General features: G+C 38.5%; 2 protein-coding genes across 5 annotated transcripts; one reads left to right on the plus strand and one right to left on the minus strand.

Annotated features, from left to right (window-relative positions):
- Positions 1-15: 15 nt before the first annotated feature.
- LOC311275859 (uncharacterized protein) lies at positions 16-10,115 on the plus strand. Of its 4 annotated transcripts, none has more exons than XM_084385128.1 (13): positions 16-125; positions 432-480; positions 3,666-3,696; positions 4,551-4,631; positions 4,805-4,944; positions 5,046-5,171; positions 5,255-5,300; positions 7,507-7,578; positions 7,690-7,788; positions 7,879-8,096; positions 8,199-8,303; positions 9,328-9,418; positions 9,739-10,115. In XM_084385128.1, the coding sequence occupies exons 2-13, from the start codon at positions 433-435 to the stop codon at positions 9,759-9,761; spliced, it is 1,080 nt and encodes a 359-aa protein (XP_084241254.1). In that variant the 5' UTR covers positions 16-125; position 432; the 3' UTR covers positions 9,762-10,115. The 4 variants fall into 4 exon arrangements, with proteins under 4 accessions (XP_084241254.1, XP_084241252.1, XP_084241255.1 ...); XM_084385129.1 differs by having other exon boundaries at positions 40-149; XM_084385126.1 differs by having other exon boundaries at positions 17-125; positions 7,690-8,096.
- A 1,208-nt stretch (positions 10,116-11,323) lies between these two features.
- Positions 11,324-14,027, minus strand: rbm12ba (RNA binding motif protein 12Ba). Its single transcript, XM_084385125.1, has 2 exons — positions 13,913-14,027; positions 11,324-13,669 (listed from the first exon to the last, which is right to left on the minus strand). Exon 2 carries the CDS (start codon positions 13,637-13,639, stop codon positions 12,041-12,043), a length of 1,599 nt encoding a protein of 532 aa, XP_084241251.1. The 5' UTR covers positions 13,640-13,669; positions 13,913-14,027; the 3' UTR covers positions 11,324-12,040.
- Positions 14,028-14,041: the final 14 nt, after the last annotated feature.

The following is a 14,041-nucleotide window of genomic DNA, read 5'->3' on the forward strand; positions in this document are numbered from 1 at the left end:
ATCGAGGACTTTTATTTTGGAAAGAGACGGGAAACGGACAAGGGTCTTAGTTGTGTTATTTCAGCCGTTTCAATCTAATCTTGTTCTCATTTTCAAAAATAAAACACGCTTTTGCTGGACACAAGGTTAGTAAAGAAAAAAACAAACAGGTAAATCGTTTAATAAAGCTTTAAAGATATGTATTGTAGTGAGTGCACTGTGCAGTAATCGCGCTTCATGTTACAGCGAGTTTAAATGTGTCTGCGCATGATGCAGCGTTATATCGCCTGATTTCTGTTATGTGCCATTGCCGCCATTGTTTACTTTCTCTTACAGTCGAAAGAGAAGGACCGTATATGTTAGTTTCAAATTAGTTTCCAATCTTAATTTGAATGTGTTTTTCATTACAGCAATAATGAAAAAAATAATATGTGGCCATTTGTTTTTTACAGCATGGAAGCACGACTAAATCCTAATAAGAGGGGCAGGGCCGGTGGGAAGGTGAGCTTTAATAGTGCACTACATCATATCAGATCCAGTCAATCAGCGTTATCCTCACCCTACCGCGTGGATCTAGACCATTTACAGACATACTTATCCGTTTAGAACAGTAGTTCTCATTAAGATCTTCTCAACCACTGGTCACTCAAAAATAACAACAGGAATTTGTTAGAAGTTAGAAGGAAAGAACGGCCCTTCTATTAAATATGAATGCATGTTATTGATCTCATTGCAAACAATTAATTCATGCATGTTTTGTTTATTCATGCTTGTTTATTAAATAAACATTAGTATGCATGCACATTTATCCAGTAATATATAGTTCAAATTTGTCTTTGTGAAACCACTTTTCTCTGTTGACATGCAGGACTTCCCCTATTATTAAGTCCTCTTAAATCCCATTCCTGGACGCTCGCATTCATCTGCCTACTTTGTTGAGTGAATGATTTGAGTGCATCCCAAAATCCAATTAGCAACAGATGCATAGAACAACGGATGTTCATCACAATTAGTGATGGGAATTTCGGATCATTTTACTGACTCGGATCTTTGAGTCTTGTTCAGCAAAATGAACAAATCTGTTTTTTTTTTTTTTTTTAAGTCATTTCGTTCATTTCAGCAGAATATATTTTAATTGTAACATGTTAATAGCCAAATTCCCCAACACATCAATTTACGCAAACGTTGATCACGTTTAAAACAGAAATGATTAGTTCACCTCTCGAGTCTTCGGGTCCGAGACGTTCGTTCATCACAAGTTATGGAAAATAACCTTCATGATAGAATTTCACAAATGTATGAATTGTAAGAAATTTGAAACCAGAAACGCATCACGTAATTAAAAACCTAAAGGAGCTTTTCTACTGCATTGTTCGGCTCGGTTTGCTTTTCCACTGCAGTTTAGTACCGCTTCACAGTGGGTGGGATTATAGACTGTTCATTATAGTTACGCTTCCTCTACTGTCGTGACGTCATCGGAAACGCGACGCAAACAAATGCCCACAGGAGCAATGGAGCATATCTATGGTGTTCTTGATTCTCTGCATGTGGATCTTTTTCACTGCAAGAGAAAGAAGCTTGTTTTTTGGGGTTTGGTGTCTCGTGTCGCAAATCCAATGGCACTGGGAGTGACGATTCTCTCTTACCAATCAGTGATCTGCAGTGTTTACACGTCACATTTTATTATCGGTACGGCTCGCTTGGAACCTCAACTGAGGTGGTGCTAAAAAAAGTACTAGGTACTGTACACAGTGGAAAACCCCCCAAAAGTGAGCTGCACTGAGCCGTAACATGCAGTGGAGAAGCACCTTAAGTGAACCGCACCATGCAGTGGAAAAGCATCTTAAGTGAACCGTACCATGCAGTGGAGAAGCACCTTAAGTGAACCGCACCATGCAGTGGAAAAGCATCTTAAGTGAACCGTACCATGCAGTGGAGAAGCACCTTAAGTGAACCGTACCATGCAGTGGAAAAGCATCTTAAGTGAACCGTACCATGCAGTGGAGAAGCACCTTAAGTGAACCGCACCATGCAGTGGAAAAGCATCTTAAGTGAACCGTAACATGCAGTGGAGAAGCACCTTAAGTGAACCGTACCATGCAGTGGAAAAGCATCTTAAGTGAACCGTACCATGCAGTGGAGAAGCACCTTAAGTGAACCGCACCATGCAGTGGAAAAGCATCTTAAGTGAACCGTACCATGCAGTGGAGAAGCACCTTAAGTGAACCGCACCATGCAGTGGAAAAGCATCTTAAGTGAACCGTACCATGCAGTGGAGAAGCACCTTAAGTGAACCGCACCATGCAGTGGAAAAGCATCTTAAGTGAACCGTACCATGCAGTGGAGAAGCACCTTAAGTGAACCGTACCATGCAGTGGAAAAGCATCTTAAGTGAACCGTAACATGCAGTGGAGAAGCAACTTAAGTGAACCGTAACATGCAGTGGAGAAGCACCTTAAGTGAACCGTACCATGCAGTGGAAAAGCATCTTAAGTGAACCGTACCATGCAGTTCACCAAAGCTCAGCCTGACACGGTGATGCAAACTGCTTGTTTGATGGGTATTTTTGGAAAGATTTATATTGTAGCTAGCATCATCATTCAGCTGTAAGGATACAGATCTTTCAGCTAAATGAACTGAAAAAGACTGTGATCTCACTGTGACCAACTGAATTTGTCATAGTGTTGAAGAGGTGTGGGAATCCTTCTATTTTTAAAAAAAATTTTTTTGCAGAACATGTGATATTCCTCACACCTCAAATTGTTAATCTCTAGCTCTTAAGAGATTAATAGTAAAATTATATTATTCTCTGCCCCTATTGTCTGTGAGGAATTACGAGTATTTGTAGGATATTCTGCTATTTGAAACCGGAACAACAATATTTAATATTAAATAACAGAGTATTAACTACTAATAAAGGGAAATGGTTAAGTGGTCATCGCATATTCAGTGCAGACCTTGTATAAGCAACTTTTGACTTTTTTTTTCCTAAAGTAGCTTAAATGTAATTATATATTAAAATATTTTTGTGCACCAAATCAGCATATTAGAATGATTTCTGAAAGATCACGTGACACTTAAGACTGGAGTAATGGCTGCTGAATAATCAGCTTTGCCATCACATGAATGAATTACATTGTTTTAAAAATCTCTTAAAATAGGCTAGTTAAATTGCAGTAATATTTCAAAATATCACTTTTTACTGTACTTTTATCCAATAAATGCAGCTTTGGTGAGAATAGACTTTTTTTGAAAAAACATTAGAAAATCTTACCTACTTCAGACTTTTTATGTCCATAGTCTGTCATTGACCTGACAGTGCTTTTTTGTCCGGTAAAAGACAGATAAGCACTAATATGTTTAACAAAAAAACAACATTCTGCAGTAGAATGTAACTTGCAGAAAATGTTACTCCTGTATCATCCCATATGTTTTCTTGTTTGCCTGATAGAGCCCCATTCTTGGGGAGATTAATAAAGCACAATTTTTCTGTTGAGTGTGTTTGGCGAAGAGACACTTTGTGTCCTCACGTCCAAGGACTGTCAGCTTCTACTCTTAAAGTGGAGCGGAGAATTCAAGCAGAGGAGGAGGGCGAGCTCTGCTCTTCACCTCCGGTCCTGTTATATCTTTCTAATTCCTCTCTATTTCTCTCCCCCACCAACGATTTTATTTGTCGCCTGTGACAGAAAAAGCAGCAGCTCTACAACGGTGACATAGGTAAGTGCCACCCTCAGGACCCTTCAGTTCTGCCCTTCAGCTGTGCCTGGCCTTGGTAATGTTATTGCCATGTGCCACTTCTGGGTTTTTCAGAGCTTTGGAGCTTCAACCCTGAACACATCACACAAGCACAGCTTTCAAACTAGCACCTTTTTCAGACCAATGCTTTGCACTGTGTACATATTTGAACTGCGGTGTGCTGAACAACATTAGAAACATCTATATCGAGCTCCTTCGAGCAACATTAGAAAAGTCAAGACCTGTTCTCGCCATGTGCTGTAACATCAGGTCGAGATCCAAGAATGCTAGGAGGTGGAGTATCCCACCTTCGATCCCTGTAATGCCCACTTAGGGTCATCTAACTATAGTGATTGTGGCACCTTGTTAAGGGCATGCATTGAGCTGCCCAAGGAAAGTTAACAGGAAATTCATTATACTTCAGGTGCCACTAGCCTTGAACTCAATTAGAACGGTTATGCTGCTGCAGTGTGATCGGCTGAGGTCTCAACTGGTGTGCTTTTGTTGTCACTCTTTGCTTGTGACCAGAAATACAGCGGGCATCACTGCAGCATTTTCATTCAAATCTGTTGTTTTTATATGTTGTTCAGCGTTTAAGTGCAGAGAGTTGTGGCTCACTTTTCTGACCACAATTTTTCATCAACTATGACTGTTGCCTATATGTAGGCCTGGGGGTAACAAATGAATGAGTGCTTTAAGCACTCAGCTAGTTTTGTTTTTCAGTAACCACTTAGTACTGTATCAGTAGAGTGGGTGCACTTCTTTACTTTAAGTCCTGGTTCACAATTCCTGCCCACGTGCTTTTTGATTTGACTAATTCATGTGTTTTTCATCAGTCTTCACCTCCAAGAATGGATCCATCCAGACCATACCCAGCCTGAACAAACGGCTCAAATCAGTCACCGACACTGTTATTGGTGGGTAAAGATGTATATGCTATTATATAAATAAATATTAAAATGATTTTGCTTCCTTAAATGGCTTCAGTGTACTTGACTGCTTTTTGTTAGTGACCGTATAGCTGGACTGAATCTTAAACTACTTTGAGTGTAATCTTATGTTTGAATACATATTTGCTTTGTGTTTATAGGACTACAGTACATATGGGAGTATCGAAGCCCATCTAAGTCGGCTCCTCCTCATTACCAGTGTAAACTGTGTGTAGTCCAGCAGCTGCAGAATGAAATAGCTGCTCACATCACTGGCTGGAAGCACAGCTTCAGATACATGGTACGATCTTCACAATCACTTCCAGATAGATCTCGCAGATTAGCTATGCCCATGCTTCTGATATAATTCACATCCACATTATTATTATTTTTGGTAAACAGAAACAGAACCACAAAGACAAGGTTCCTTATGAGGAAGAGGATGCGCTTAAAGATCCAACCACAAGGAAAGCCATTAAAGCTGCTGCTGCTGAAGTTGAAAAAGCTGAGGGAAGAGGTCAAATTAAGGTAACAGACTGCATGCTGATGTGCTCTTAAGACTTGCACAAGTACTCTTTAATTACATAAAAAAAAAAATTTCTTCCTTCCAGATGGTGCTAAAGGAGCCATGTGACGTTATGGCCTTTCAGGGCATGAGTAAGTCAGTTATTTTCTGTTATACACCATTCATTCTATTCCCCATGAATAAAATCAAGCCCTGTAGTTTTTCTCATTGAATACTCTTTCACTTGGAAAGATGTAATCTTATGGAATGAAAGCTGGTTCTTAACTGTACTTGGGTGTCCTGGTCACCAGACTGACCCTTACTTTGTATGGATGGATGTCATACTACCCTCAGAAGACACTTCATAACGAATAAAGAAATTATTCACAGCTTGGAGTAAATTCAGATGCTGCAGAGCAACAAACGCATGAAAAGAATGCATGAAATTTGCAAGACGTCTTTGATCTGTTCGGTCCTTATCTTTGCTATTCATTCCTTTCTGGTACAAAGCAGATAAATGCTAAATTCTCCTAACTGCGCATGTGTAAACCCTATTAAAACTCACTGAGATGATATAGACAGAACAAAACACAGGGTTCCCACGGGTCCTTGAAATCCTTGAAAGTTTGTGAATCTGAAAAAAAGATTTCAAGGCCCTGGAAAGTTTTTGAAAATAAACATGCATAGATACAGGTCCTTGAAAGTGCTTGAATTTATTTTGTGCAAGAAGTTTTCTTTAAATGACATATTATTTCCTCCGGTCCGCTAATGTTATTTCGTCAACACTTCGTGGCCTATGCACACTAGCTTGCTTGATTTACGTTAGTTACGCGCATTTACTCGTTGCGTTGCGTGAGTTACTTTGTGTTGTACGTTGCCATGTTCACGCGCGCAAAACTGGAACAATGTATCTTATAAGTGTAACATAATGTAACCTTGCTCTCGCTTGAAATGTGTACCCAAATTAAGTCCTTGAATTTGAGGCTATTGGACCTGGAAAGTCCTTGAAAGGTCCTTGAATTTGAAGTTAACCAAGGTGTGGGAACCCTGAAAACATAATAAAGTTCTCACGCAATTCTTCTGGCAGGATAATTTTATTTAGCAAAATATCTCACCAATCACTGATGCGCCCAGGTCACACTAACTCGCCATTATATGTTTGGTCTAAAATGCAACTGCTCTCATGTTTTGCTGCAGGACAGCAAATGTAAGTAAATTCTGTCATCTTTGCAGGACTGTGATATGAGGGGAGTGCAAAGTAACATTTTATTAACAGTGTTATTCGTTGTTGTCGATTCTAAGGATTCTGATTGGCTTGCATGGCTTTATCCTTCTCCCTACACTGCCGCCCATAGGTTTGGCATAGTTATGATGGCGCTCGACGGCATATTTATGCGGGGTTATGTAAATGACAACTTTTTTGAAAACGATGTTGTGCGCACGATGTTATTATTGAAAACGGAGGGGGGGGGAAATATTCGTTTCTCTAAATACCCGGCTATGTGTAAATGTCGCCTAAACATGCATCATCGGTTTCAAACACCTCTGTTTTCATAGTCCACACTACAATGCGAAAATGCCGTTTTCAACTTTATCCAATTTGGAGAGCGTTTTCAAAAAGCTTAGTTTTTTTTATTTTTATAAAAACGCTTGTCTCAGTGTGGACAGAAGGCTAAAACGGAGAGAAAAACATGCCTTTTCAAAGAAAAATGTATTAGTGTGGACAAGGCCTATTCCTGTCTATCTGCACTCAGTACCCTTGTCATTCCAGCTCAAAAAAACCTCAAAAGTTTCTAGCTTGTCCTGAATTTCTACAAATATTAGAAATTTTGCGAATAGCCACTTTCGTTGTTTTTCATACACATGAGTTTAGATGTCCAAGTTCACTCTAACATTTAACGAGATTTTGTTAACATTTGTTTTCAACGATACTCAAATCACACACATTTTAAAACTGAAAATGTGATTTGTCCATTACCAGAACATTTGAATCGTTTGTGCCTGCAGAGGACTGGTAGTCAAGAGACAAGTCAGTGTTTCTTGCAAGGAATTTAATTAGAAGTAACAAAATAAACTGATATTACAATAATTATTTTATTTCTTGTCCATATCAACCCATATTTTTGCTCATTGTCTTATTTGTGAAGAAATACCTACTTTGTGAAAATGTTCTTAATCATCTGGCCCGATCCCAGTATCACTTCCCTTCTAGCCTTCCTTACCTCCAGTTGCACCAGACATAGTCAGTTGTTTTATTTTGAATGCTATTGTCTAACCATATTTATGTGTGTGTAGATCTACTGATGAATTCTATGCATATGCCATCCAGTTATTTATCCAGATGTTTGTTTTTCTTAGAGTCCGCACAACCCAATCTAGGGTTTACAGGAACTGGCATTCTTGGGCCCCCTCCCAGAGGTTTAAAACACGGTTAGTGTCTCACTAGTGTGTTTGTTTGTGTTGATAGAAGCAAAGGTTAAAAAAAATTATTTGGAAAGATTGTTCCGATAGTTGCTTCACTTTTTTTTCTCACATTCTCAGGAGGTCCATTTGGAGGTCCCTTTCAAGATCCCATGTACATGGGGGATTTTCCACCCCGTGGTGGCATGATGCCTGATTTCGCCCCTGGCATGCATGGAGGTATGGATGATCCTCCTATGAGGAGAGGTTATTCTGATATGGAAGACTTCACTAGCCCTGGTCGCTATGGTAATGGCATGTCTGGGCCAGACAGGGGGATGATGGAACCAGAGGACATGCATCGTTTCCCTGATGATGGACATATGGGCATGGGCCCTGATGGTTTTGGGCCCGGCCAGCGTAATGATGGTATGGGCAGACCTTTCCCTAATGACATGTCTATGAACAGCAGCGGGGACAGATTGATGGGACATGGCCCTAAAGGCCCGGAAAACAATAGCCTCCCTGCAACACTGCTCAAATATCTGGTACTGTTTTCTTTTGGATTTACAGTGTTTGTCAAAGGACTTAAATTGTTTAGATTATCAACTGGTTGGAGTTAATAAACTTTGTTTCTTGTTGATTATTAGGACTCTTTTCGTATTGAGAATGAGGACGATGCTCAGATTGTCTTAAAAGTCACACAGAAGCTCACAGATGTTCTGATGGAGTACCGCCTCAGAAGCATTTCATCGGTAAATGCTTCCAATGATTACTTATAATATGCATATAATGTTTTGTTGTTGTTAATTCAAAATTGCATTTCCGCATCCTGTTTACTGGCTCAGATTAAATTCAGGAATAGAACTGGAACTTTAAAAATCACATTCTCAATGACAAACAACTTTGGTTATTATATGAAAATATTTGACCTCAGAATCTCAGTTGGCCCAGATAAGATTGTACACAATAAGTACAGGTTATTCATCAAAGAGACAATACACAATTTAGTCTAGTACTTCTAGTGTGGAAATTTTAAAACTGGCTATTTGGGTGATTAAGAAGCAAACAGGCAGTTTTTTTTATTGTGTTGATGTTGGTCTAAACTGTAAAGAGTTCATGAAACCAGCTGCAGAATTGTTTTGTTTGTGAACAGGATGTGGTATGCTTCGTTTCCTTTATGAAGTATGATGACATTTTCATTGAAGACTTCAGTGATCTCAAACCAGTTTTACTGGGTTACTTTTAAAAATAGGTTTGTAGATATATATTTTAATGCTAAGCATATACCTAATTCAAACATTAATGAAGGGTAATGACTCTTTATCCTTCATTAGTGTTTGATTTAGGTAAATGCTTACTTTGTAATTAGTTTGAAAAGTTTAGTGTCTTAAAAATAAGTTTGTAGAAATTTTAGTGCAATGATTTTTGGAAAGCAGTAATTAAAGGAAGTAAAGGTTTTTAATGTCGTGGTACTCATGGGAATAGCTCATTTTCTCTTCCTCATTCAAGCTAAAATGAAACCCTTGTAATAGGGTTTCTCCCTTCTTGAAAGACTTGCCATTGTCTTGTCTTTTATAAATCTACCATTGCCTTTGTAATTTTTCTAAACCAATCTAAATAAATAAAAGTTGTGGCAAAAAACATGCTGAGTAGGATGGACTACAAGATCTAAAGAAAGACAATAAGTCATCTATCACATGATTAGCTTTGTCTGAATTATTAAATAAAATAAAAATGGGTTTTCACAGTTAAGTTTGAATTTGAATTGTTTTTCAGGTGCCCACTCTGAAGCCCCTGCCCTCAATGAACTACTCATCCTCATGTCTTCCAAACAGTTCTAATGACAGATTCTCCAGCGGGATGCCAGGTATTGCACATTTATGCTTATTTTTCATTCATTTACGAAGACTCTACTTTTGCCAGTAAATGGTTTGCATCCATATAAAACGAGTACCTTTCATTTGTCAAAAAATAGGTATTACGTGGTTATGTAAAATACAAACTGTTGTGTGGAATTTCCAGTATCATGACTCATTGACTCTATGATTTCAACCCTACTCTGCTAGAAACCGAGATGGGTACAGAGGCTGATAACATGAGCCGAAATAAGCAAAAAATAGCATGTCTGTCATTGTGATTTCTAAATGCATAAAGTTAATTTTCACTCAGACTGCTCTACCTTCACAGGTCCATCAAGATTCTACAAATGAACACTCATCTGATGGATGTAATCAAGACCTGGATCCAGCCTGCTTTGTCTGTTTTTGACATGGCTTTCTTGACTTTGTTCATGACCAAACACTTTTTTTTTTTTTCTTGCCTTTTAGGTCGTTTTGTTTTTACAATGTATACATGAGTAGATTTATTTTAAATGTTTAATTTTTCTCTTCCTTTCTTGCTCGGACATGATAAACATTTGTGTGCAGTTATTTGTAATAGCAACAATTTTTAGTGAGTGATTTAAACTTTAAGTCTTTAAGTGGTCAGTGAAATCTTCAATGTGACATTTTGTTCTAAAGGTCTGTTGCCATAATTGTAAAATAAACTCATAGTTCCTTAAAGAACCTTATTGTTCCTTTTGTATGATTTGTTGGTGCAGTTCCTATATCCCTTGAAGACATCCTCACTTCGATCAGGTTGTCCCATAGTTTGATTACAGCATCTTGTAGTCTTGAAATTAAGCTCTTGTCCCTGTTGTTGAATCACAGGACCAAACAACAGTTATTTTGCCAAGAGTTATCTCGTTTATTATTAATTGTCAAGACATAGGAGAGAAAGACAATTTACTGGAGAGATGATGTCTGCACTCAAAGTTTGGGCGAATATATGCCAACCAAAGGAACCTATCCCTACAAGGTGATAAAACGTTGTTCATGTTTAAAATAGATGTCCTGCTGCACAGTCCTCCTTCCGTAAAGAGAATACTTCAGTCAACATTTTCCATAGCCTCCCTCACATAGGAGAACATCTGCTACACTGAATGTACATTCCAACGTGGTTAAAATAACTCCTCTCAGTGTCTCTGACATGTAATCCTCACACACATTTTCATGTACTTCAAAAATAATATTAAATAATAACATTTGTCTTCATCTCCATCAGTTTTGATCTTATATCACTGCTCTCCAGAAGAATTCAAGATCTGCATTGGTACAATGAATTTTTATTATCTGTAGCCTGCTTAAACTAGGAAATGTGGTGGGTTGCATTAATGGAACACAATGATACTGATCAAACAACAACCTCAAATGTTTTGTTTGATTAGGGTTCTTAAATATTTATGTAGACCACTTTTCATTGATTCTCATTTTCCCTTTATGGAGTGCAGTGCAAATGGCATTGCGTATATGAATTTGCATCATGTCGTGTTTCCATTACCCTTGCAAATTGAGATGGAAAACTCCCCAATGGAAACGCATCAATTTTGCAAAAAAAAAAAATGTTTGCACTCACATGTGGTGGTTTTTCAGGCAATTCAAAAAAGAAATATGTCGCAAAACAGCAATGGAAATAGTTTTGGCGCATTTACAGGTCACCTGACATTGATGGCGGACAGAAGATCTGTCCCAATGACAGACTTCTTCATTAAACTCATAAAAGACAAGTATTATGGGAATACTGGATTCTAAACAACAAAGAAATGCCACAATATTTTGCGACCTTGAAGCAGATAGGAGGGAGAAACGCCTCATATGCACCGCTCCCAAGCATAAGGGGCTTTCCTCACCATTAACGCTTCGATTAAAAATAATGGCTAGTGCAGCGGCTGAGATATAATTTAAAATATTAATTTTTATTGACAAATTAGAGACTGAAAAATTGTCTGAAGCTGCTTGTGCAAGTTTAATTGCAATATAACATCAAAATGTCAAATTAAATACAAATTTATCAAGTCACGAAGACAGACACAACTCAAAGTGGTTTCTGTTTTAGAAATAGGAATGTATAGAAATGGCAAATCAAAATACTGACTCCCATACAGACATGGTCAGAAACCCTTTTAAACATCTCGTCTGTAACAAATTTCTGATAAACTTAAAATATATACAGTCTAACCGAATAACTCAAAAACAAAATTTTAATATGCAATACAAGATATCTGGGATATATCCGTATTTAATTGAAGCCAGTAAGCTGTGTGTTCAGCAGCAACAACTGAGCTGGAAAAAAGCAGCAAGTGCAAGAGTTTTAAATGTGGAGGTGTACAGACATTATTTAAGCACTTGGAGTAGTCCTTAATACTTTGGCAACCATTGTAGGAAAAATACTGAGGTCTTTTTTTTAGTGTGCTCCTTCCATGTGGTACTCGAAATCTTGACTGGGCATCTTCAATTGTTGTACCCATAATAGCTTGAGCTCATTGATTGCCAGAGTTCCAAATTTCTACAGCATTTGGCATGAGAAAGCTTGTTATAAATCTTCAAAATGAATTATTTTACACCACTGCTGGTGTCTGAAGGTGCTGAAAACATCTCACATCTCCAGTTGTTCAACTTGTGCCAAGTATCTTCTCCATCTGTTGACGTGTGATGCAAGTGAGTAGAATTTTTGCTCCCATAAAATGCTTGCCATGAAGACTCTGGGCTTGTCTGGCGACTTCCTCACATCCAAACTGCACGATGGCTTCCCCAACGCCATTGCCCTGGCTGTCCACAAGCAATATGATTGCATTTTCAGAGATGTGAAAGTGCATGAAAAAATCTCTCACCTCTTGTTTCCTGATATCTGCAGGAAAATTGCGTGCATATATACATGACATGGTTAAATGTGTCTTTCCATAAGGCGGTGTCTTTCCATAAGGCGGTGTCTTTCCATAAGGCGGTGGCCTCCAGACAGTACATCGGTTTCTGCTGACTATGGCAAGGATTTCTTCTTTAGTAATGGATGACACTTCAATGTTTTTTAAGCCAACAGTAGTGCCATTCATGTTCAGAGCTGAGGCGTAGTCTTCTGCATGCTCAAAGGTAATGAACGCAGTGCTTGTCCTCTCTCCCCACTTGTTTAATAAATGTTTTATTCTATGGTTTGGCATTGCTTGACAGCCGAAAATCTTCTTGATCTCCGTCTTGGTTATATTCCTTGAAAGATTATTCACAATAACAGATTGTTCAGTTTGAGGGGATGGAAAGTTTCGGCAGAATTTTTTAGGAGATCCTGGGGAGGGCTGTTCTTCTGCATTTCTTTTGGTTAAGAAACCTCTAATTGCATTTCTATCTGCCTTGACCTCTTTTTGCTCTGATAAAGTGTGAGGCTTGATGTTTTGCACAAAATTTTTTGACTGCTCCACGGCGTCTGTCCACATCTTCTCATGGGCAAATCTGACCTCAACATTGAATTCTTTGAATTTTCTGTGGCTGTATTTCAGCCCTTCCTCTGCATCTGCAAAACTAGCCAGCTTTGCCATACAGCACCAGCCCAGTTCCAGTCGAACTTTCGTAATGACCTCCAACACTGGCAGTCCCCGTAGGAACTGGTAGATCTCTTGTTTGGCAACAGAGTCAGGAAATCCATAAAGCCGAAGGTACCCCGGCTTACAGATATTGAGGTTTTCTCCTCTGCTTTTCTGCTCCTTAGATTCCAAGTCATAAGTAAGACTATGCTGAGCATCCGTATTTGTTTGGTTGTCAGTTGTGGAATGATTGTGTATTTTTGGAACATTTTGGTTGATATCTTCAAGCGTTTGGTGGGCCGGCCTTTGGCAATTCACTTTGTTGTCTGAATGCGGTCCGTGAATAGCAGCCATTAGACTAAGCAAAAGAGCTGCATTGGTGTCAGATGGTGATGATGGCACTATTTTGGTCTCAACTGTTAACTTTGGTTTCCTCAATCTCGACTCCATTATTCTCTTTAACTCAGCCAGACTGCTGATATGTAATGATATAGAGGAGCCTCTGAGGAGTCTTCCAGAGTAGCGCATGGCTAGTTGGCCTTCTCTCTCTGTATTAAAAATAATGAAAGCTTCACCCATCGCACCACCGATGATATGAACGCCACCCTCAGGTATGTGCAGGCCATGGAAAAATCTGCGAATATCTTCAGATCCTGCCTCTGTGTTTAAACCTTGCAAACGCAGAACCACTATTGTCATGATCAAATTCTTCTCACAAACCACTGAGATCTGTTTTAAAAAAAAAGGGCAAAAAGCAAACATTTTAGATATGTTTCTTGAATATATATATATATATATATATATATATATATATATATATATATATATATATATATATATATATATATATATATATAAACACACACACACAAACGATGTACAAACTACTGTTTTCTCCTTTTTGTTCAAAACTTCCAAAAGGGCAACAACAACAACAAAAAAATACAAATGTGTCCTCAGACCCTTACTTACCGTTTGTTTTTCTTTAAAACATATACTTCAATATAAAGTGTTCCCTGCACAAAACTTTTTCTGTCACAGAAAACACGCGGTAAACTGCACACCACATGCGTCCGGTGAGTAACTCTCAACTTCCTCTAG

The sequence above is a fragment of the Rutilus rutilus genome, assembly GCF_951802725.1.
Source record: "Rutilus rutilus genome assembly, chromosome: 17".
Lineage (NCBI taxonomy): Eukaryota > Metazoa > Chordata > Actinopteri > Cypriniformes > Leuciscidae > Rutilus > Rutilus rutilus.